Source organism: Podarcis erhardii (assembly GCF_964252035.2).
Source record: "Podarcis erhardii genome assembly, chromosome: 11".
NCBI classification, from domain to species: domain Eukaryota; kingdom Metazoa; phylum Chordata; class Lepidosauria; order Squamata; family Lacertidae; genus Podarcis; species Podarcis erhardii.
The window spans coordinates 19978659-20003323 of NC_138501.1; the positions used below are offsets into that span (position 1 = coordinate 19978659).

General features: G+C 43.1%; 1 protein-coding gene and 1 long non-coding RNA gene across 5 annotated transcripts in view; one reads left to right on the plus strand and one right to left on the minus strand.

Moving 5' to 3' along the window:
• LOC309352253 overlaps nt 1–24665 on the minus strand; it is a 248763-nt gene that overhangs the window by 42792 nt on the left and 181306 nt on the right. The window lies entirely within an intron of this gene.
• Nucleotides 8612–24665, plus strand: part of EPB41L4A (erythrocyte membrane protein band 4.1 like 4A) — a gene marked incomplete at its 3' end in the record, with an annotated part of 98032 nt that continues 81978 nt past the window's right edge. The window contains exons 1-2 of one of the 4 annotated variants that reach the window (XM_081880444.1): nt 8612–9362; nt 9943–10233. In XM_081880444.1, coding sequence (XP_081736570.1) covers nt 10135–10233 — 99 coding nt within the window. In that variant the 5' untranslated portion in view covers nt 8612–9362; nt 9943–10134. Of the gene's footprint in view, nt 9363–9431; nt 9524–9942; nt 10234–24665 lie in introns of those variants that run through there. The other 3 variants (XR_014161106.1, XM_081880442.1, XM_081880443.1) reach the window with 3 other exon arrangements.

The following is a 24665-nucleotide window of genomic DNA, read 5'->3' on the forward strand; positions in this document are numbered from 1 at the left end:
AACTTGGTGTGTAAATTAACCAGAGTGAGGATGAATTCAAAAGAGGAATTCACAGAGCACATCAACAAGTTCACTGAGATTATTCAGAGAATTGATTTGACTCCCAAAGCTTTTGATGAAGATACAAAGATAGCATTTTTGTTATCATCACTTGGACCACGCTTTAGCGCATTTGTAAGTTTGATGGATCATAGACAAGGTCTGACTTTTAAAGACTTGATTGGTTATTTAAAAGAAGAATGCAGAGATAGAGCTGAATCTCCAGTGAGAAATGCTAGAAGCAAAGACAGTAGTTATGCATCTAGGCAATTTACAAAGTCCAAAGAGATGCCTAAGAAAGTGATTTGTTTCAATTGTAACAAAGAAGGACACATTGCAAAGAATTGCAGGGCTCCTAAAGCCAAGAAACCCCACCCCTTTCAGCCAAAAGGAGAAAAGAAGGGGAAATGTGAATGCACATGGCTACTGCAAGAAAGGAATTTAACTGTCCAGAATCGTGAAAATAGACGTAATAAATGGATAATTGATTCAGGTGCCAGCTCACATTTTTCATATAAAAAGGACTATTTTAATGAGATAAATGATGAAGAAGGATCTGAAATTGAAATTGCAGATGGGAACATTGTTAAAGCAAAAGGTGCAGGTTCCATGAGTCTGAAATGCAATATAAACAATGAATGCATTGAGAACACAATCTCTAGAGTTTTGTATGTACCAGAGCTGAGCTGCAATTTAATCAGCGTGTCCACATTGGACAAGAAAGGTTTCCAGATCACATTTGGAAATGGAGAATGCAAGGTGACTAGAAATGGCAAAGTGTTTGCTCAAGCAGAGCTAATCAATGGTGTATATGAGCTTGATTTTTCAGAGAATCAGTCTGCAAAGGTGGCACATTCCAGCCAGAAGGATGAAGCAGATCTGGACCTGTGGCACAGAAGGCTTGGACATAGAGACACCAACGTCATTCTGGATCTACAGAAAAGAGATCTTGTAAGAGGTTTGCAGGTAAAGCAGAGCAACAAAGCTCCAGCAAAGTGCATAAGCTGTATTACTGAGAAGGCTGTAAAACCTTCATTTCCACGTTGTGCAGAACAAAGAAGCAACAAAGTGCTTGACATAGTGCACACTGACATATGTGGACCCATGAATGTTCCCTCACTGGGAAAGAATAGATATATTTTAATATTTCTGGATGACTTTTCAAGATTTTGTGTTGTGTATTTCCTCAAAGAGAAGAGTGAGACAGTGGACAAGCTCCAGGAATACATTGCCATGGTCAAGAATAAATTCCAAAGAGCTCCAGCTGTGCTAATGAGCGACAATGGAGGTGAGTACTGCTCAAATGAAATGCAGGCTCTCCTGGCCAAGGAAGGAATTGCACATGTAACCACAATTCCTTACACACCACAGCAGAATGCCATAGCTGAGAGAAAGTTTAGGTCCATTATGGACATGACAAGGTGCATGCTAAAGGATGCATGTTTGCCACAGAAGCTGTGGGCCGAAGGAGTGTACACGTCGGTCTATTTGCAGAATAGACTGCCAACTAAAGGTGCAGAGCGCACACCATTTGAACTTTGGCATGGGAAAGCTCCCAATCTGTCGCACATACGTGTGTTTGGAAGTCCGTGTTACTTCCACGTGCCCAAGGAACACAGACACAAGCTTGACTCCAGGGCAAAAGCAGGTATCCTTGTGGGATACGCCTCTGGAGGCAAAGGATATAGAATTATGGACTTACAAACTGGTAAGACAAATGCATACCATGCGGTTTATGTTGATGAATATGGAAAGGTAGACACTAAGAACACTGTTGTGGATTCTTCAGATGAGTCAGAAAGGACTCAAGAGTTTGTATATTTCCCTTTTGAGACCCCACAAAGTACTAATCTGCCTTCGAGTGTTACAGCGCCCCCTACAGGCGACGCACCAGAAGACGCAGAGGACCAGAACCCTGGCGGCACCAGAGACGAAGATGAGGACTCAGATGGGGACATGCCTGCGTTGGAGGAGGATGAGGAAGCTGATGCGGTCGCAGAACCAGAGGTCAGGCGCTCGTCCAGTTCCAACAAAGGTGTCCCACCATTACGGTTGTCCTACTTTGCAGGGTCGGCGTTTCCACAAGAACCTTCCACTTGGGAAGAGATACAGGAGATGCCAGCTGCAGAAGCCAGTCTCTGGAGGAAGGCCGCACAGGAGGAGATGGATGCACTGCATCAGAACAAGACCTGGACACTCACTGAGCTGCCTCCCGGTAAGAAGGCCATTGGGAGTAAATGGGTTTTCAAGGTTAAGAAGGGGTCAGAAGGAGAAGTGCAGCGCTACAAAGCTAGACTTGTAGCACAGGGATTTTCACAGCGTTTTGGTGAAGACTATGATGAAGTTTTTGCACCAACCGTGAGGTACAGCAGCGTAAGAATGCTTTTAAGCATTGCAGCCTCCAAGAAAATGAGAGTGAAACACATAGACATTGCTACCGCTTTTCTACATGGGCAGATTTCTGAAGAAATTTATATGAAACAGCCCAAAGGTTTTGTGAAACCACATGAGGCACATTTAGTGTGCAAACTGCAGAAAGGACTTTATGGACTTAAACAGGCTGCTAGAGCCTGGAACCAGAAGTTGCATAAAATGCTGATGCAACTTGGGTACAAGCAAGGCGACGCTGATAAGTGCTTGTACAGTAAGTCAAATAATGGACAATTCTCATATATCTTAGCTTTTGTTGATGACCTGATTATTGCCACAGCAAGTGAGAAAGACTATACACAAATAGTAAAACACCTTAGCAAAGAGGTGGAGGTCAAGGAGCTAGGAGATGTCCAGTACTACCTCGGGATCCAGGTGGAAAGAGAAGAGGACGGCTCATTTCTTCTCAGCCAAAGACAGAAGATCCACGAGCTAATTGAGCACATGCAGATGCAAGACGCACATCCAGTTGCTACACCGATGGCTACTGACTTCCTGAAGAATCAGCAGGATTCGAAGCAGTTGCCAGACAACAATGACTACAGGTCGGCGATTGGTAAACTTTTGTATTTAGTTACCACATGTAGACCTGACTTAGCTAATGCTGTGGGGATTCTTAGCAGAAAAGTGAATTCTCCCACTGAGCATGATTGGGCAGGTGTAAAGAGGGTGGTGCGATATTTGAAGGGTACCATGAATTGTAAATTAAGGTTACCAGCCGTCAGAGACCCTAAGTTGGTTGGGTATACTGATGCGGATTGGGCTGGGGATAATGCTGATTATAAATCAACAAGTGGTCATGTTTTCATGTTTGGTGATGGACCTGTTTCATGGGGCAGTTATAAACAGAGCTGTGTAGCATTATCTTCCACAGAATCAGAATACGTTGCAGCAACAGAAGCCTGCAGAGAGATCGCCTGGCTTGATCAACTCATAAAGGACTTTGGGTTGGTGAGAAAAGGGCCTGTCAGCTTGCTAGAGGACAATCAAAGTTGCCTGAAGCTGACGCAGAGTGAGAAGTTCCTGGCCAGAACAAAACACATTGGGGTTAAATACCACTACATACGCCAGATGATCCAGGATGGACTTGTGGAACTATCCTACTGCAGCACCCAAGAGATGACTGCTGACATCCTGACGAAACCCCTACCAAGAGAGAGTTTCCAGAATCTACGTGTCAAGCTGGGACTCTGGGTGGTTGAATAAAGTTGTTTATGTTTTGTATAATGTTGTATTGCCTGAGAAGGGGTATGTGGGATGTAAACACAGGAGCAGTCAATGACAACATTCCTAGAGTGTACATGTTAGAACATGGGGAGGGATGTCTGTCCAGCAAGCAGGTAAACTTCCTGGGGACGGACTTCCTCCACATGTGACCAGAGGTGGGTGTGGCCTCACCTGTGCAGGTAATGATAAAAGCACAGGGCAGGCAGCCACTCTCTCTCTTGCCTCTCGCCTCTTGCCATCTTCATCTTCTGAAGGAGCAACATGCCCTCTTGGCTCCCAGCCAAGAGAGGACAGTACTATCTTGCTACAAGATAGATTCTAACTGCATGTAACCTTTTTAAGCCTGCCTACCTTCTGGGATCATATTGTGAACAGAACGTGAGTAAACTCTTTTATACTTTTATAAAGACTGTGTCGTGTCTTGTATTTTAAGAGGGAACAAAGGGGAAATTACCAGAGTAATTATTATAGAGGTTCTAGCGAACCTGTGCAAGCGTTACCGTTGCGAACTTAAAGGGGAATGTCTATAAACTCTGCTGATATTTTGGGAACTTGTTAGCACAAGTTGGATAAGGATATAATTAGTCAATATATCCTCTCCTGCACCCCAGAACATTCCCACATCTGCTAACACCTTAGGTACATAATACATATTAGTAGTAGGAATAAAAATGGAAATTGGTACTTTACAAAAAACAACGATAACTTTACAGCTGTATGTTAAACAATATTTTTTAAATGTTAATATTTGCTGTTAGCATTGCAAATATTGTCTAAAACATAATATACAGTATAACTGAAAGATTGGAAAGCCTTAGAAATTGGAAAGGGAGTTGCTGTTATCTAGCAACAAGTTTAAATTACCATAACCAATTCCATCAAAATGCTTTTATGCCATGTATTTGAGAGACTGGAAATAAGACAACTGAGAATAAAAGCAGTCAAAGAATGCAAAAGGTGGTCTGGCCATATATATCTCCTTGTGTTCCGTCCCATCACCAAATCAAATCTATTAGTTTCTGCCTAATTTTGAGTTAGACTTCAAACAACTGGAAACTAAACACTGTTAGGACTTTGTATTCTGGTGACTGTATTAGTGGTCTGTGCCTCTTCTCTCATTTGTTTGCCTTAAACATTCATCTTTTTCTTGCTATTGCTATATCTTCCTCTACTTTGTTAAAAACATCTTTAAAGTTGAATTATTTTACCCTTGTAAAATGATTTTAACACATAGAATTAATCTCTTATGGGACTGTGCCCTGTTCCTGGAACAGGTTTAACATTGTCCTTCAACATGATGTGACATTGTGCTGATTCAGTGGCAGAAGCCAGCAGAATTGCAGCAACCTCTGCTAGCATGGTGGATCTGATGGTTACCTCTTCTCTGACATGGCAGGGCTTGTACTACATAGAAGAAAACTTCTCAGCATTCCCATGATAAAATTTCAGGAAGACAAAAATATGACAGGCAATGTCCATGTTGGATTCATAAAGTATTGTAGGATACTTCCAAAAAATATTTCAAGGTGCCTTAACAAATGAATGCTTTGCTAGTGTTTTGTGGGGGGTTTTTTGTATTTTTTAAAGTTGTTAATCACTTGTCACCAACCTGATCAAGAATTCTAAAGTTTCTTTGGTTTATGTCTATTTTATGCATCCAAAAATGTTACAGACTGATTGCTGACTGTCTTCAAGTAGAAGCAAGCTCTTGCATTCCTTTTGGTGCACTCAGAGAAGGATGTTTATTGTAAACGCAGTGTGCTGAAGCAATGCATGTTCTTTTACCTATTTCCTTTTCTCCTTGGGGGTAAGGTGAGGCAGTAACCTCTCAGTGGCCTGTTAGGTACCATCTACAGTGTAGATCCTACACAAACACTCCCATCGAGAAATGCAAATGTCTTGGGAGCAGCTGCACAAGGCAACATTATATAAGGACAGGTGATGACACGCTGATGCAGAGCAGCACTATTGTGCACATTTGGTTCATTAGCCATGTGTCAGCCAAAGCTCTAGAGTTCTATTCACGACCTACAGTAGTTGTGCTTATGGAACTGCATGATGTGCATTTACGTTCTGCAGCTTCTAAATACAGAAGCTTGTACTCTGCTTCTTAAAATAAGACACTGAAACAATGGAATCTATTTCCCATGCATGAAGAATGAGCTCCATTGTTCCCCAGCTACACGGTCTTCATAGATTTTAAGAAGACTAACTTACCTTATTTTCTAGGCGCACAATACAGTAGCTTCTATGAGTCCAAATAGCAATGACATTGGACAGTTCTGCATGTTGACCTTCTGCCAGTGATCTATCCTGCCAGGAATTCCCACATATGTGCAATACATACACCTTGCTGCCGCTGCTGCTACAACACATATAGCAGCAATGTATTATTCCTCTCCATATCATTCTCTATTTATTGTGCATTTCATGTCAAGACGCATATCACACTCCTATTCCTTTCCCGGCTGATGATCATGCTAAGTGAAATCATGGTAGAGAATATGTTTTCCACAAGTTGCCATCTCCACAAGTGGATTCCGGCACCCTGGAAAGGATGACGTTGAGCGTTAGCCCCAGAACAATTACACCAATAAAGAGATTGTAAGTCATATTATAAATAAGAACACAATAATCACTCTCCCTTCTGCCTTACTGGTGCTAAAGTCAGCTAACATTTTGTTGTTGTTGTTGTTTAGTCATTTAGTCGTGTCCGACTCTTCATGACCCCATGAACTAGAGCACGCCAGGCACTCCTGTCTTCCACTGCCTCCCACAGTTTGATCAAACTCATGTTGGTAGTTTCAAGAACACTGTTCAACCATCTCGTCCTCTGTCATCCCCTTCTCCTTGTGCCCTCAATCTTCCCCAACATCAGGGTCTTTTCCAGGGAGTCTTCTCTTCTCATGAGGTGGCCAAAGTATTGGAGCCTCAGCTTCTGGATCTGTCCTTCCAGTGAGCACTCAGGGATGGTTTCCTTCAGAATGGATAGGTTTGATCTTCTTGCAGTCCATGGGACTCTCATGAGTCTCTTCAGCTAACATATGGTTTATCTAAAACAATGAACAGATTTGTAACTTGCAGTAAATTCAGTGTCAACAAGAGAAAAGGGGTGTTGTGCAATGCTCAGCATCACATGGAAATGTTCTCCCACCCACAGTGCAAAACACCAAAAGGAATATATATTTAATTTCATGTTATTTAAGGAGTGTATTAATCCCCTCATTTGCCAAACATTTAAAAGCAATGTTCAAAAATCTTTTGGGTAGCAAGCAATAAAATATACCGTATTTTTTGCTCTATAAGATGCACCAGACCATAAGACGCACCTAGTTTTTGGAGGAGGAAAACAAGAAAAAAAATATTCTGAATCCCAGAAGCCAGAACAGCCAGCGGGATCACTGCGCAGCGATCCCGCTGGCTGTCCTGGCTTATGGGATAGCTGTGCACAGCCTCTCCAGGGCAAGGGGAGCCTTCATCCGCTGCCCAGGAGAGGCTGCGCACGGCTAAGGCTCCCCCAAGAGCCACACTCCCTTTAAAGAGGGAGAAAAGCCCTGAAGAGCTGCACACACGCTCCATGTGGCTCTTTAAAGGGAGCGCTGAGCAGAGCCTCCCGCCTGCATTCGCTCCATAAGATGCGCATACATTTCCCCTTACTTTTTAGGAGGGGGAAAGTGCGTCTTATAGAGCGAAAAATACGGTACACACTTAAAAGCCTGGAAATTGTTTAAGGAGTATGGCTGAGATCACTGTACTTGAGAGGGCACCTCTAATGAAGAGATGTTTTCAGCAGTTAAAGCATATCAGAGAATATAACTAGTGTCATGTAATAAAGATTAAAAGACCTGGCCACTGGCCAAGTTAATATTCATGTTTGGGAACTAATGCACTTTCAAATGTATAGGACGTGCAATACCTTGCAAGAAGTCTGAGTGCATGACTCTCAAAGTACAATACAGTAATCAGGTGATATCCAAATTATGAAAATATATTTCTTTCGAAATAGATGTTTTAAAGCTCCTAAGAGAGAAACTTGTCAACCTTTTTAGGTCTGTGGGCACATTTTAGAAACTGGGGCAACTGTCAGTGGCAACACACACATATCCCATAACCAAGCACATACTGCCGTCGATCCTACGGGCCATGGGCTTTTTTCCAAGTTTAATTTCAGTGGGATGCGAACCAGGAAAGCCCTTTGTGGGCACCAGGATGCTCACAGGCACCACACTGGCGACCCTCGAAGAAATCTCTGTGGAGTTATCTTTCTCCTATTGAAACCAATTGTGCTTAAACTTCCCATGGAAATCAATGGGACTTAAAGGGGGACCATTCATTTCAATGGAGCAGTACACGGCAGGAGAAACTCCCAGAGTATTGTGCCCACTGGAACCTAACTGCAGTTCCATCCTCAAAATGTCATGTCAGTGGCAAATGTTACTGCTCTGCCTTTTTTTACAATGCTTCTGGCGGTAAAATTCCAAGAACGGTTTCAAACTTGCAATTCATCCAGAACAAGGATCACCACCAAATGCTGCCTCTGTCCCTCAAAGCAACCCTCGATGAGATGCTCCAAAGGCGCAGCTGCAAAAAATAACCCAAGAATCTTGCGGCACCTTAAAAGACTTGAGAAATGTATTGTGTGAAGCATCCACAAAAGCTTATTCTATAATAAACTGGTGGGTTTTCAAGGAGCCCCGAGACTTCCCGGGTCTCCCCTGCCCCTGGGAACCAGCGATTCTTGCCTTGCTTAATCCATGCAAGTGGTTTAAGGGTTGTGCGGCGACAGCCCCAGCGCCGGAGTCCAGTTCCCCCGAATCGCCCAGCAGGGGCCACTGCTGTTCCAGAGCAGCCTCGCCGCCGCCGCCTCCTCAGCTGGCGCTGCTGCCGGCAGGGAAGGTGAAAGGTTGGCAGGAGCAGGGGGGCGGAGGGAAAAGGAAGCGAAACAACGCCGGCTGGGCAGCCGACCTGGAAACTGACACCGCCGAGGTGCCGAGCAGCTGAGCCACCCCGAGGGGAAGAAGCAGGAGCAGAAGACGCCGCAAGGGCAGCAGCTCAGACCACCGAGCAGGCTCGGCTCACCGGCGACCCCGACCTGCCTGCCTGCCTGCCTGCCTGCCTGCCTGCCTGCCCCGGGGATAGCGCGCGCGCCGCAGCCCTGTCAGGTCCTGGGAGCGAACAGCCGCCGCGCTTGCTTGCCCCGCCTCCCGCCCTCCTGGGCCCGGCAAGGTTGGCCCGTCGGCGGGGGAGCGGAGCTTCGTCCAAGCGAGAGAGAGAGAGAGAGGAGGGCCGGGCGGCGAGGCAGCAGCGCTCGGCTTCTCCTGAGGGGCGAGCCGCAGCGAGGCAGGTGGCGCTCGGGGCCGCCAGCGTCGCTCTCCAGCCCCAACTTTGGCGGGCGGAGTTGAGGGAGAAGAAGAAGCCGAATAAAAAAGCCCCCCCCCCCCAACGGTCTCTTTCAGGTGGCCGCGTCAGACACCGAGAGCGCCCGGAGCTTCCTTTCCGCGGAAGGAGCGCTTGAGAGAAAGACTGGGAAGCTGACTGGAAAGGGCGCGCGCGCTGCTGCTGCTGCTGCTGCCCGGGCAGCTCTGCGCCCAGTCCGGCGCCTCGCTCTCCCCACGCCCTGTCAGGGTGGAGCTGCCCGCTGCCGCTTTTTCTTGGCCCGCTGCAAGGTAACGCGGGGTGCGCGCGTGCGGAAGGGAGGGGTGGTTTATCTATTTGTAGCGCTTTTACACAAAGGAGCGGCGCCGAAGCCGGGGAGGTGGGACGCGCGGCTACTCGAGCTTTCGCCCCGGGAATATGGCTCGGGCGGCGAGACGCGCTATGGCAGCCGGTGTGTCGAGAGACAGAGGAGGAGGAGGAGGAGGAGGAGCGCGCGCCCGGGCACATGTCATTTCCTCAAGTTCTGGAGGCTAGAAAGGAGGGCGGCTGAAGGGCTGCCTAGGCGCCTTGAGGGAGGTCGTGTTTCCCCGGATCCGGGCTGGGGTGCCCACAGCAGGGCTACTTTTACCCATAGGGCTCCTGTGCTCCAAAGGTCAGCGGTTTATCATGGCTGAACCTCGAACAAAGAAGCCCACGGGGTCTGAGAGGTACTTGGACTGCAAACTTTAACCTGTGGAAACTTTTAATTCCTGAATTTCTCTGCTGCCTAGCAACCAATGTCCCCCCCCCCTCCACATGCAATAAGAACTTTGACTTTTTTTTGTGTGGGGGATGTCTCAACAGGATTCTTTTTTCTCCCTCCTCCTCTAGCATTTAGCTCCCTCGCCATATGTGAAGCTGGAGCCTCCTCAACTTGACAAGGCCAAAGAAAAACCTGCTCTCTTCAGGGTTGCTGAGCCATATCATGTATTGTTCGCCGGCGTTGAGTTAATTCGCCGCCCCCCCCCTTGCCTTCATCTCTTGCTCGCATTTGCCCTCTGACATCAAAGCACGGAGACCGCCATGGGCTGCTTCTGCGCAGTCCCGGAGGAATTTTATTGTGAAGTTCTGCTTCTGGATGAATCCAAGTTGACCTTAACCACCCAGCAGCAGGGGATAAAGGTAAGCAGTGTCTGCCTCCTGCTCTGTTTTCATTGGGGTTTCCCCGGACGCTTGCTAGTGGTGCTTGAAATGCTTTGTCTGGAGTTGAGCAATAAGGGGCAAATCTACATGGAAACATACTGTTCTCAGAGAGTGCCTATCAAAACAGGCTGGCTTCTAACGGCCAGGAAATAGACATGTCAAGTGGTATTAAGCTTTGCATCACATTCCATTACCCAAGACGAAGTTGAAAGAGTAAAAACCAAGAGGAACATAGAAGTCTTGAAGGTGAACAGCAGGGTTTTAAGTGTCGACCGGTTGTCTTGTGACTTGGGTAGTGTGTATGATGTGATGTGATGTAATATTATAGAATTTAATAAAAAGGAGAAATAACACTTCGGTAACTTTGTCACAGAGGTTTATATACTAGCGGGGTGAGATCTTTTGAAAATGTCTTCCTGGATGACTTCTTTGCTTTATATAATTTGCTTTGCGCTCTGATTTTCAGGAGTTGCAAGGGTGCTTAGCAATCACAGATCTTACACTGGAAATCAGGCACTTTGAAATATATACATGATCAGCAAAGATGTTTTCAGGGTTTGCCTAATAAAATTATACTTGAGGCTTGCATAAGAAGCGTGCTTTTGAAAGGCTCAGAGTGCTAGTCTGCACCTGCTGAGGAGTCTGTTACTCACCAGCTCCTTTTAAGCACATTTTAATTCTTAGTGATTTCAAGAAGAACCTTAATTATATTGCTTTGTGCTCCATGCTCCTGTTGAAAAGGACGGCTGTAAAAAAAGCTTTAACTTTGGATTTATTTATTTATTGAATTTACTGATACTTACTTGCCTACTAAAATGCTTATAACTCAGCTTTTAGGTGGTTATTAGCACAAGAGCTACAGGAACCAGTTCTCTAAACAGGCATTTGTGGGTCTTGTTCAAATACAGTCTCTATGGGATTGGGTCAGTATTTCTGCTTGGGGAGGAAGACTATACATGCTAATTGTTTTCTAGGTTGTTTTTTTTTTTTTTTTTACTTCTTAAGTCATTCAAATACTTATTGTGCATTCTGTTTTATAGAACTGAATGCTGATAGGCCGTGTTTCACTAGTAATGAATCTTCTCTCCTGACGGGGAATAATTTTATGTGAATGTTTCTAGAGGGAGAGAGAAGGCGATTGTCTAGGAATTCTAAGTATATATGGCTGTACTGTATTCTCTTGGCTCTTTTAGTGGGTCAACAACATATTATATGCCTTGATTACTGTGCATGTGCTAGAGTTAGGACTAAAGAAAGGGCTACATGTTTATAATAGTGAAGTTGCCCATCTACAGGCAACTTACTATAAGAAATAGCCCTTTAACAAGAATTCAGTTTGACTTGTTTTTACACAAGTTTGTAAAAAGAGAGGTTATCTTGAGTATAAAACTGCTTGAAACTGAACCTGTCTGTGGCAGTTGGAAAATTTTGGCATTCAGTTAAGTGAAAGAAGAACTATTAGGAATTTGGTCTCACTAATTTCAGCGGGATTTGTGTATACAGTAGGTTTTTATGCTAAGAGATGCTAGATTCATTTGTATTTGCTGATCCTGTGACTTTAATGTAGGAATATTAGTTGAACACCTAAAGGTCGCTTTATGCATTGTTTTTAGGGGTACATCTAAGATGATTTAAGGGCAAACTTTAAAACTATGACCAACATGTGTTAAATAAGTGGATCATACAGATATTAAAAATTGAGGTTTTGAGTGGAACCAGGCTTGTATTTCTTTGCGTTTTGAAAATGGTGGCATATCTATCTAATCTGTCTATCTAATCTAGCTAGTAATGAGTTCTAGTTCAGCAGATTTACATTAGAAAAGTATAAAAGAATGTAGTGATTTATTTTTAATTCATTCCTGGTGTTTAAAGTCTAGAGAATATGTCATACTGAAATGTCAGAATAGAGGCATCATCCTTGCAGCATAGTATCCTTGCAGCACAGAACAGCATAATCTGGGGAGCAGGGGAGAACTATGGCAAGTTAAAGGTTGTTATCTACCTTGCGTACATTGCAAATAGTTTACAAGTTGGTTGCTAATTGTAGGGATGTTGTTGTTTTACAAACACTTGCAGTTTTGTCTGAACTTCATATTTGTAAAAATTCAAGCGGTTCATGATAAAAGCAATTTATTCTAAACAGGTGTAACACGTTTGTTAATGTCACAATACTACAATGGATGCAATTTTCATAACTCTTAGTAGTTAGAGTTAATTGTTTCTTGGGGATATAGACTTTATTTGTATTGTGTTATGTAGGCAGTTCACCTGTTAGCCAGTTCACCTGTTGACCTTTTGTTAATATGAAACCAGTGGTTCTTTGAATCAGTGCTCCAGGCTAGCACTGCAGGGCCACTGTGGGGAAAGGATCTGGGTGCTGTGCAAGGGAAGTGTGAGAACATGATTTACACAAAAGTTATTTACTGAAATATTTGAGTATCATGGGGAGAGGGAATTGGGAAGAGTGAACATGGGCCCAAATGCAATAAAAATATGTTGTCGAAGCTACCTGAGGGATTTCTGGACGCTTTGAGGAATTGGGATAGGTGCAGTAATTTGAAGACTTGGGCCAGCAAACTGGGCAAAGACAAGGCAAGCATGCAAAGTTAAAGTAGACCTGTTAGTGGTTCTGATCATTTTTTAGGCTGCGTACAAATGTACCATTTAAATGGTAGGCACCATGCGATCGGCTTGAGGTATCTGATGGTGACTTCACATATCAGTAGACTGAAGGAACTGCAGCTCACTCTTATGGTATTGAAAAGTGGGGGTACATCAGCAGAATAACATCTGCTCACTTGGAAATAAAAACCCCTGGGTTGCCATCTTATATCTGGCGCACCCCACATAGCTTTAAATCATTTGCTACAGTTGGAGATAAAGCAGACCCCTCCTGGTCTTGGCCTCTGCCCCTTGCCCCTTTTGCTGTGAAGTAAAGTGGTACCTCTGGTTACGAACTTAATTTGTTCTGGAGGCCCATTCTTAACCTGAAACTGTTCTTAACCTGAGGTATCACTTTAGCTAATGGGGCCTCCTGCTGCCCCCACTTGATTTATGCTCATCCTGAGGTAAAGTTCTTAACCTGAGGTACTACTTCCGGGTTAGCGGAGTCTGTAACCTGAAGTGTTTGTAACCCGAGGTACCATTGTACTGTTTGGAGTGGGAGGTGGGGACACATGACAGAACAAAGGGAGAGAATCTGTAGCTGCTACTTCTGTTTCTGCACTGAGAAGACTTGAAGATATGCATCCAAGTTGCAGATTACATTATTCCCCCACCCCATGGCTTGGGATCTGATTCTCCATCCTGCTGTATAGTATTACAGTGTTGAAACAAAATAATTTCCCCCCCCTTCCAGTAGTACCTTAGAGACCAACTAAGTATGTTATTGGTATGGTATAATTGGAATTACAGTGTGTGAATTAAGCAAACACATGAATGGGGTCAATGGTTTAGGTCATATCAATATGGTTCGCAAATGCTTCCTTGGAATTACATTGCAGAGACTAGTATATGTGAATGAGAAAGACAAAGAGGATTGCCACCTTGCAACCTGGATATACTCATGTATAGACACCCTAGCGGAGGAAGAGGATTGTGGGGGGAGCGCACTGTCCCCAGCAGCATGATCCCGGTGGGGTGCCATTGGTGCTGCCCCTCACCCACGCTGGGCGCCACACCCCCGCAGGCAGTGCACCACACCCCCAGGATGCGCACCACGCCCCCCGCCTGCTCTCTGCCCCCCCCCCCCGGTGCTGGAGCATGAAGCTCCACCACTGTATAGATACACATGTGTGGTATATAGTCTGGTTACTGTTTCTTTGCTGTGAAGTTCCACACTGCAAGAAAGGATGCGTGAAACCATATGGGCATAACTTGTTGCATGGGCGAGAACAAAGTTGTAGACCTAAGTCATCAAGTCCACTTGTGTGTTTGCTTAGTACAGACACTGTTCCCTCCAGAGTTATAGTATTGCACTATGGGAAAGCAGCTGCTGTGCTGCTTCTGTGTAAAAGAGGATTAGATCCAATGATGTCCATGGGATTTGCTTTTGGATAAATCTGCTAAAGATCACAGACGTAATAAAGTTTACTTAGATGCACTGGCCACAGGAAACAGGAAACTTCCTAGATCGCTCTCCAAAGACATTGACTTGAAAGCACTGATGCTTATGTGCCTGTCCACAGGTGGTTGCAAGTTGCCTGCAGGAAGACTTTTGCTGTATTCCTGTGTCTGTAGCAGATCTTAACATCCTTTTCTATATCGCTGTAGCTTTTGCATGCCAATTAAGGAGCACTAGGAAGTGAAATAAGTTGCTAGCAGGAGAGGAGAAGAAAAAGAGGTAGCAATGTGGTCTGTCTCAAGAGTAAAATTTTTGGAATTACTGCTTGTCAGAGCTGTCTGGTTAGGATTTAAGTAACCCTTGGTGTCAGCCACAGGTATTTGTGTAACCTGGGAGGACTTTGTATCCATTCTGAAGGTTTTGTGCTTCCTCCACTCATTTTCCCAGGGCCATGTGCTTTGGACCTTTAGCCTAGTTATTTTACTGGTTTCTTGGACCCGCTTTCTAGAAAACAACCTGCCTTACTGTTAAAATGGCTCTTGCTTAGCGGCTTTCAAATTCTGTTCCTAGGACCTCAGGAATTCCTTCTTGGGAGTTTCTCAGTGAGAAGATAAGTAATGGTGAACTGGCTTGCCAGAAAGATACCTAGCTTGATCAATAATTACTGGTACTTCCTTCGCAATGTTCAATCTGTGGGTGTACTTTGGTTTGTGTGTGATAATGCTAAAGTCTAATAGGTGTTGCAGGTGTCACGTATCAACTGAGTGTGTGCTTAGTGGTAAAATGAGCTGAAACCAAAATAATAAAAAGGGAAAGAAATATGAGGATGACAAAGTATCCCAAATAGTTGCTTTTCTGGAAGATGTGGAGACAGGCATATTGGACACCTGGAAGTCCAGCGTTCTTCAGCTTTGGGCCAAGAGTGGCCTTGCACCTCAAGAGCGAGAGATGCCATTGAATATCATCAAAGGCTTCAGACAAAACATCAATAATATCTGCTGGGCTTCAAATTGCAGCTATCCTTTTGTTATTCAGTCCTTGAACTTCTGTGAGATTGTGCCCAGTGGGACTGAAGAGGTTTCAACGATGCTGCTGCAAATGGGGAACGCATTCAGCACCAATTCTGGCACTTTGGTTGCCCTAAACAGTTCTTCAACAAAGACAAGGACGCAGCTGCAACCCTTTGAATTCTTTTGGTAAGCTGGAGCATGAAAGCTCTTGAGAACTTCCTACAGACTGGAAAGGTGTCTGTGCAGAAGCAGGAATTGCTTATTACTGTGGGATTTACCCACAAATCCCCTCCAGTCCCCCACCCACTGCTGCTAGTTTGCTGAACCACTGTTTTTTTACCCAAAACTGATGGCAGCAGGATGAGAAGGTGCTGCACAGCTCATGGTTCAACTCCACCACTAACTTACCAAACCATGACCTATGATATTAGGAGTCCTCTCATTGTTAAGTGAGCAGTTACACACAGCCACACTTGCAGTCTAGTCTGTTTTTGGTTGCTGGGGATGGGATCATCCTTTGGGAAGGCAGACTCCAAACAAGGGTGTACCAGTAACAATAGGCAATTGTTGCTGCCGAAACAATTGTTGTAGCAGCAGTATTATTTTGTTGGTGAAAGAGGCTTAAGAGAATTGAAGGCAGAGGCCCAGAAGAGCTGGAAGTCTCATAAGCTGGAAGTTAGCTGCAGCTGAAGAGGTGGCAAACTGTGACGAAGGCTACCTGATGCCCTCCAGAAGTATTTGTCGACAGGTCCCATGAGCCTCAGCCAACATGGAGGACAGCAAAGGCTAGTACAAGGTAGCAGCGTATTTCTGGCTCAAGTGGTATTGTTATAACTATACAATTACAACTTAAGGTAACATGATCTTTTAAAAACCCCAAAGGACTACAGTTGTACCTTGGATCCTGAACACCTTGGTACTTGGACATTTTGGCTCCCAAACGCCACAAACCCGGAAGTGAGTGTTCTGGTTTGCAAACGTTCTTTGGAATCCAAACATCCAATGGGGCTTCCTGCAGCCGAATGGATTCTGTTTGAATTCCAAGGTACGACTGTATATGCAGTGCTGTTTTTCTAGAAAAAGAGGTACCGGAACTCACCATGAACAGTTCTCTCATTCTATTAGAATGGCAATGGTGCTCATCTGAGAGGTGCTGGAACTGAGTTGCTGTGTGTTCCCCCTGAAAAAGCCCAGACTATATGGTGAGTTAGGTTTATGATCAAAATGGCAAGCAAAGCCTGTTGGGTGCTGTCACTGCTCACATCCATACCATACATTTAAAGCAGGGGTAGGTAACCTAAGGCCCGTGGGCTGGATCTGGCCCAATCACCTTCTCAATCGGGCCCATGGACAGTCCGAGAATCAGCGTTTTTTTTACGTGAGTAGAATGTGTGCTTTTATTTAAATTCCATCTCTGGGTTATTTGTGGGGCATAGGAATTCGTTCATTTCCCTCCCAAAAATATAGTCCGGGCCCCCACATGGTCTGAGGGATGGTGAACCAGCCCACAGCTGAAAAAGGTTGCTAACCCCTGATTTAAAGCATATGGCCTTTCCCAAAGAATCCTAGGAGCTACTGTATAATTCTCGGCACCCTGAACGAATTGCAGTTCCTAGGACTCTTTGGGATGTATAGTGCATAGTGTATAAATGTATAGTGTGGCTTTGACCACAGACATGTTTTTAGCACCTGGCTAAGACTTTCCTCTTCACCTGGGTGATTGGAGTAATTTGATGCAGCCAAGTCAAGGCTTTATGTTAGTTCAGCTTTGGGTAGCTCTTAAGCTTCCTCGCTATCCCGAGGAGGATGGTATTTTATTTTTAATCTATTGATCTGACAGCTTAATTTTTTATTGGCTCTTTTTAACAATTTTGCATGTTTAAAAACTTGATCGCAAAGCTGATTGTAGGACTCCTAGAGAACAGCCCTGTGTTACGCAACTACCAACTAAATAAACATTAATTACACTTTAAAAATTGCAAGCATAATGTTTCTAATAAGACCATATATCTGCCATAAGGGGACAGCATAAAGCTATGAAAGTTACCACATCTTCTTTGGTTGTTGTACAAATACTGCCTCAGCAATCAAATTGCAAAATACAATACAAAGTATAGTTCTTGTCATTTCATAATTCTTTCTCAAGCACAGGAGAATCAGAGTCCCCTACCCCCCAAGTTAATTTAAGTCTGTTTTCTCATAATTATAATTCCAAAGTTGGTAGCATTGCAATTTTGCAACTTTCAGTGACACAAAGCTGAATGTAATTTATTTTGAAGGCGTTTCTAATAATTATAATTCCAAAGTTGTAGCTTTGCAATTTTGCAATTTTCAGTGAGACAAAGCTGAATATAATTTATTTTGAAGGAGTTGTCTTGTATGCAGCCTAAATTTGCTGCTGCTACTACAAAAGTTGAAATTAGGCAAGCAAAAGGAAGATTATTAGATTTAGAAAAACACAATTCTTATGTTTTTTGCTTGCATTAGAAAATTACTGTTCATTAAAGCTAGTATAACAGCCTGAGCCAATAACATTATAGCTCAAACCTTAGGCTGACCAGGAGGTAACTTCATTTAAAAATTAATGGGTTTCTGTCATGCTGTCATGCCAGTTTCATTAATTTAGTTAGATGCATCCTGGGAAAATAAAGTGTCTCAATACTCATTCATTATATAGATATTCCATGGAGAATTTCAAAATTGCTGGTCTCATCTGTAAAGATGCAGGAAAAATTAGTAATCTATGTCAAATAATGACAGTCGTTTCAAATAATGGTTAATTTATGAAAAGATTTGCAGGATCTTTTGTTCCTTTTGGTCTTTTCCAGATGAATAACAGAAATGTGGAAAGGCCTGATACTATATCATTCATATATATATGTATATTAAAGTTTGAGATTTCTTGCTACCATGCCAAAATTAGAAAGCCTTTTAAAAAAAGATGCTATTTTCCAATCCATATTTCATATAATCAAGGAACAGAATGAATTAAAGCCTCATATTTCTGATTTAAAAAGCTTGTGCTGATGCAATCAGTCCTTAGTAGAGATACCCTAACTTTTGAGGCCTGCCTCTGCTGAGATGTTACTACAGAATTTTTGACTTTCATGGAAGGAAATTCCTATTTATCAAATTGAGAGTCACTCCCTGATTGGCCTGTGGCCTGGTAGGGACCTGCTAACTAAACATGCTAACATCTTAGGAAAGAGAGGCAAGGGTATAGGGTTGCTCTCTCTACTTCCAGTTAGACTCCACTAGTAGGGGCAGTGTCTGGCCCAGCTAATAGGAGTTTGCAAGCGGTTGTCCAGACCCCTCCAAGTGCCCCTGTTTTCCAGGGACAGTTCCGGATTTACAGAAGCTGTCCTGGTTTCTGATTTGATCCCAGAATGGCCTGCTTTCCCTTAGGACATCCCTATTTTCATCAGAGAAATGTTGAAGGGTATGGTAGGATGTCTCTATTTTCATTGGAGGGTATGGAGTTATGTGACCCCCAAGCCAAGGAGATAAGTAACTATACAACCTTTAGAAAACACCTGAAGGCAGCCCTGCATAGGGAAGTTGTCAGGGAAATGCCATCGGAGCCAGAGGGAGAGGGAGGGCTCCAGAGGGATTCCGGAGAGCGTCCCGGGAGGGAGAGAAGCAGCCCATCTTCTGGGGAAGGAAATCAGCGTATCACCAGTGGAGAAGGGGGGCAGATGGGGGAATCGGCGAGGTGGCTCCATGACTCCTCACCGGAGACCAGCGGAGAGAGCACGGGTCCTCCGCTGCCCACACCCTCCCTGCGCAGAAGGCTTCCGCGCAGGGAGAGTAGGTGGAGACTAGGCGTCAAAGAGCTTCTTTGCTGGAAGAAGTTCAAGAAACGCCCACTGACGGATTCTGCCAGTGATTGAGACAGCCAAGGGTGAGTGGCTGTCCGGACAGAAAGGGTTCACTCAGGCAACCCAGCCAGGTGTGGCACCGATTTTACACACGAGCAACCCCTAGAACCATTACAGAAGTTTTTTAATGTTTAATGTTTTATTATGTTTTTATATCTGTTGGAAGCCTCCCAGAGTGGCTGGGGTGACCCAGTCAGATGGGCAGGGTATAAATATTATTAAACAGGATGTTCCTATTTTCATCAGAGAAATGTTGGAGGGTATGTTGGTGTGGGTAGGCCCGAGGTATACAAATGACAGGGAGAAGATTAAGCTAGAGCCCCTCTTCCTGACATCTGTTTTTCTATGTTGAATAATGTTTTTCTACAGAGGAGCACAGTGAACCTACACGTACAGGTGAAACAGTACAATCAAGACATAGGTATACCACCTCACCTACTGTCTGTAGGAACTAAGCATAAAAGGGACTCTCTAGCAGGTTGGATTTATGCTGCAAGATGAATGCTGAGGCCTGTGTTACTGTGCAAACCTTTATTGAGGATGGTCTTGAATGACCAACTGACATGTGATAAAACCAGCCTGTGCTTGGCACGCCACAAAAGCTTTATGGACAATGATAATATTGGCTCAGATAGGTGTCTGCATGACACACAATCCAGAAGTGGCTGCTGTGGAACCTCTCCCTCAAAGCTGGTGTCACTTTCATTTACCTGGATGGTCTTGGGGGTACGGAAAAGCAGGAAGGTCTCTGGACTGCTCAGGTGTCCCAGCAGAGCCAACATGGCCTCTTACCTGTTGATACATTGCCCAAGTTCATGGTTGCGTGATACTGATGTTGTGTGGGTACCTCTGCAGTATCTCCTCACTGTTTTGGTTGCTTCACAAGCACTCTGTATGAGATGAACAAAAGTTGCTATGCATTGAAGTGGTTGTGTGAACCATGGCTTTGGTAGAGATGAGAAGTAAAGCAGACCATTTTCATTTTTGTATAGGCAATGTGTGCCTATGGGAGTTAGGCACCTTTCAGAATCTCAGCCTCCTCGGTAGAACTTCATGCGCCAACGTCTGGGATAGGTTTGGCTGTCTATGTTGTTTTATGCATGCTCCAAATACTTGTGAAGTTATTCTATCATTCTTTTGAAAAACAAAATACCAGTCTTAATACAGATTGCTCCCCCCCCCCCCGCGTACCCAATATTCATAGTCAAAGGCAAGGTAGTCACTGGTACGGTTGGATCATCAATTGCTGATTTGTAGGAGGGAAAGTAAATACATTCTAATGAACACATAAAAGTGGAAGAAGTGAAATGGACGATGAAAGGAAAGTGTTAGTCTGCTGAGATTACTGCTAATATTGTTCAGTAGTACAAATGGAGCTCGCTATAGGTGTAATTACCGGTAAGGAAATGTCTTCTGGACATAAAATTTCTTAAAAAATTATGCTGTAGTCTTACGCTTCATTACAGTTTAGACTTTAGAGAGACTGGTGGCAGCATTTGAGTAGCCACGTAATGTTAATTTGAGCTTCCACCTTGCCTCTCCATATGCTTGTGATGACCTATAACACCATAAAACATCAAAATACTGTCACAGTAAATCATTGTACAGTCACAGCTTAACAACAGTGAAAAATATGGATGTATAAAAAAACAGCCTAATAGTGGTAGCCATGCCTGAAGGCTATTTTAAATTAAAATGTGTTCCATTATTTTTGAAATCTGAAAAGGAAGTTGCATTGCCACATAACCTCAAAGAGATCATTCGACAGACAGGGAGCAACTGCAGAAAAGTCCCTGCTTCCATTCAAAGAAAGAGGAAAGATCATGACTGTGTTACAAAGATGTCGCTGGCTGTAATCCTCAAACCACAAAAAATATTGATTATACAAATTAGTAGAGCTTACTTCCAAAACAATGTGTTTATGAATGAGGTAGTTATAGAGACAGAAAGCAGATGAGATGAGGTTCAAAAACCACATACAACATTTATGTTTTACCATTGGCACTCCCAGTCCCCTTTTGTATCACAGTAAGAAACAAGGGGAAAGAACAATTTCAACTGGGGTTGTGTTGCTGTGGGTAAGGTTCTAATTCTTTGCTCCCATGCTGATTTCGATTCTGAACTCCTAGATGCTTTTAGTCATAGAGGAGAAAACTGACAAGCATGAGAGATTAAGACTATAAATTCCCTACACAATGAATGGCTTCAGACAAGGTGAATTAAGTTAGGGAATTGGTGTGAGAATCAGTGGTTAGGTTTCTCCCCCTGATCTAGAGTTATCCCCTTCCACAGTTCCATTTTATAAAATACAGTAAATAGATGTTGGGAGTTTCCATTGCAGAAGTCCAGTGTCATGTATACTTTGACCTTCAGGGTACACTGAAGAAGCACAGTAGGAGAATGTTCTGAGAAGTCTTTCTAGAAACTAGACCCTTTCTCTGAATTAGTATTCATTTGTATGATCTCTTCACATACTTTATTTTATTTTAAGGAGAAGCGTGTTAAGAAAAAGAATGCTTAATGCATAACTGAAGAATTGCATTTCACAGAGTTTAGCCTTGTCATCCTGCCAAGTCAAATGTTGCTGTTTAGTGAATCTGTCTTGATCTGCATCATTAGTGAACATACCCAGCCTTTCCTAAATATTTTTGAAATAGCAACTTATTTGGCTTCCTTCCTAACTTTTTGTGTTTGACCTTGTTTCTGTTAATGCATACTGAAAAGGAAAATGCCTCTCTACGTGCCATAGAGATAACAGTAGAAGTCATGAATAGATCATAGAATTTTAGAGTTCGAAGGGACCCTCAGGATTATCAAGTCCAATCCCCTATGGTGCAGGAATATGCAGCTGCCCCATACAGGGATCAAACCCGCAACCTTGGCATTATCAGCACCATGCTCTAACCAGCTGAGCTATCCAGGCTCTTCAAGGGCTGTTTGTATATAGTTGTTTAGTGGATGACATCGTTCTTGAATGGTAAACAATTGGTGTATCTGATAATGCATGTTCCAGTATAACACCAAATACCTCCAATAACTCCAATATCAAGAAAGGTCAGCACTAAGGAATAATGGTTTCTGCTCATTGTAATATACCAGCATAAAATTAGAAGTCAATAATTTGTTAGCGCTCTGGAAAGTACCTTCATACTAGGGAGTCCAACTCTAAGGAAGTACTTTCCAAGCAGATAATGAAGTCAGTGATGACTCAGCAAGGGTTGCCTTTTGTGGAAGGAAAGTGTGGTATAAATTAAGTCTTCTTCTTTGGCGATCGCTCGTGGCCGAGTAAGATTGTCTTCTATGAACATAGTTTTAACAGTGAGTCTGTAAGTGACTGTGGAGGCCAATTCTGGTTCTACATGTCCTTTGACAGTGGGGACATAGGATTCTGGGCGGGAGTTGTTCATGGTGAGGGTTTGCCAAGCGTACCTTCCTCTTAGCATGTTTCTCCCTTTCATCCTGAGTTTGGGCATCTTAAAAGTCCATGACACCTTTGGTAAAGGCTGTTCTCCAATTGGAGTGCTCACAGGCCAGTGTTTCCCAGTTGTCTGTGTTTATATTACATTTTTAAAGATTTGCCTTGAGAGAGTCTTTAAACCTCTTTTGTTGAGCACCAGCATTACACTTTCCATTTTTAAATTCAGAATAGAGTAGTTCTAAATTAAGTAACTCTTAGTTTGCTTTTCAACTTGGTGCATCATCAATTGCACATCTATTGCGTCAGTTAGGGTAAATACTAGAAACATTTAAAAATGAAAGTGTGGATACCTAATTTATCAAAACAAAACAGGAGACTTTCTGGAGACTCTGAAAGTCCATCCTTTCTTAATCCAATGAGTAGTACAGTATCAAAATATGGTACCTGGAATTGAAGATTCTTATCTCCTTAGGAAAGTGATGATTGCTTGGGAATCAGTAACAGTAGCATTGATAATTTGCTGCCAATATGCTTTGGCAAGGTCGAGTTTTGCAAACACTTTGCCCTCAGCAAGAACACTCAGCAGTCAATTAATCACAAGAACTAGATAACGATACTGTTTAAGTGCCTTACAGTGTGCTTGTAAGCTCTGCAGTCTTTCCTTACCATTTGACTTTAGTGCTGGCACAATTGTTGTGGTCATTTTAGATTCTCAAGCTGCTATTCAGTTAATTTTGTTTCTTAAGGGCAAAATGTGCATTTCCGTTCTCCAAGCAAAATAGTGTAATGGCTGGATCTTGATATAGCTCTCCTTTTGGAAGCTTTCTTACTGGGTGGAGGCGGCGGCTTGGAAAACCTGTACTAATGGTATGAACATGCTGGACATAGTGGTGTGAATCAGGTCTTTTCTAGTATGAACTAGGTTCTTTCTAAGAGGCTCTTATGGACTTCCTTCATGTGAAAAATGTGCTCTATTATTGAGCTATGGCTCTTCCTTGAAGTTTATAAGTAGGTGTAAAGTCAATGTGTAAAGCGAGTACAGAATAATATTTGTTGTTCCTGCTCTTAACTTCCAGCATTGTTCCTTTGTGAACAAAGCTACATGTGTTACAAGATTTCAATGCATATTTGTGCGTGTGACTGCAGTGTCCCTAACCCAATCTTATGGCAAGATCCTTTCTGGGTACAGTTTATGAGCATATAGTTTTTTTGTTTCCAAAACAATGGTCAACATGTGGAGGTTAGTGGCAAGAATTGCTGGTGATATTCTGTTTCCTTACCACAGGTTGTCCAAAACAGCTTTAGTTGTTTTGGGCAGACATGTATACATTGATGCACTTAGTTTAGATGACAAATATAGTTGCATACATATTTGCACTCTGAGCAAAATGAAAATTTACACTTAGCCATAGATGGAGGAATATTTAATTTCTGGTGTTAATTCATTTCAGGTCAGTTCTATATCTAGACACCATTGGTAGAAGTTTTGAATGTGGTGCATTGGAAAGTGATCCATCTGAATATGTTTACCTGGGGACCTTCTGAACAAAGATGTTTTCTTTTATCTAAAAAAAGAGAGAACATCTTTGCCTAGCAAGCCTCTGAAGAACTCTGTCTAAGACTGATGAGATTACCTTTGAAGATATGCACAGAATCATTTGCACAATTGAAGTAAGATGTGACAGTGTCATGGAAACAGAAGTATTGACATGTGGTGGAAACGTCTTCAAAGAGCAGATGTAAAATCGGGGCCACAATAGACTTGGATCAATCCCAGTGAGAAAAACAAAAAATACAAAACTCCCCAAACAAAATCTTTGAAGTTTAAACAAAATCTCTGAAATTCTTAAGTCTCACCTTCTTCAGATATTTTCAAGAAAAGAAATGCAAGGCCGTGGATGTTTGGTTGAAAGCTTTTAATTATATGTAGTAATATATTCTCAAGGTGCAAGAAGAAAATAGTTTTAAATGCAGACAGTGTCTTTTATCTTCCCTTCCCTTCGTGTAACGCCTTTCTTCAGAGAATCTTTTCGCTTTCCCTT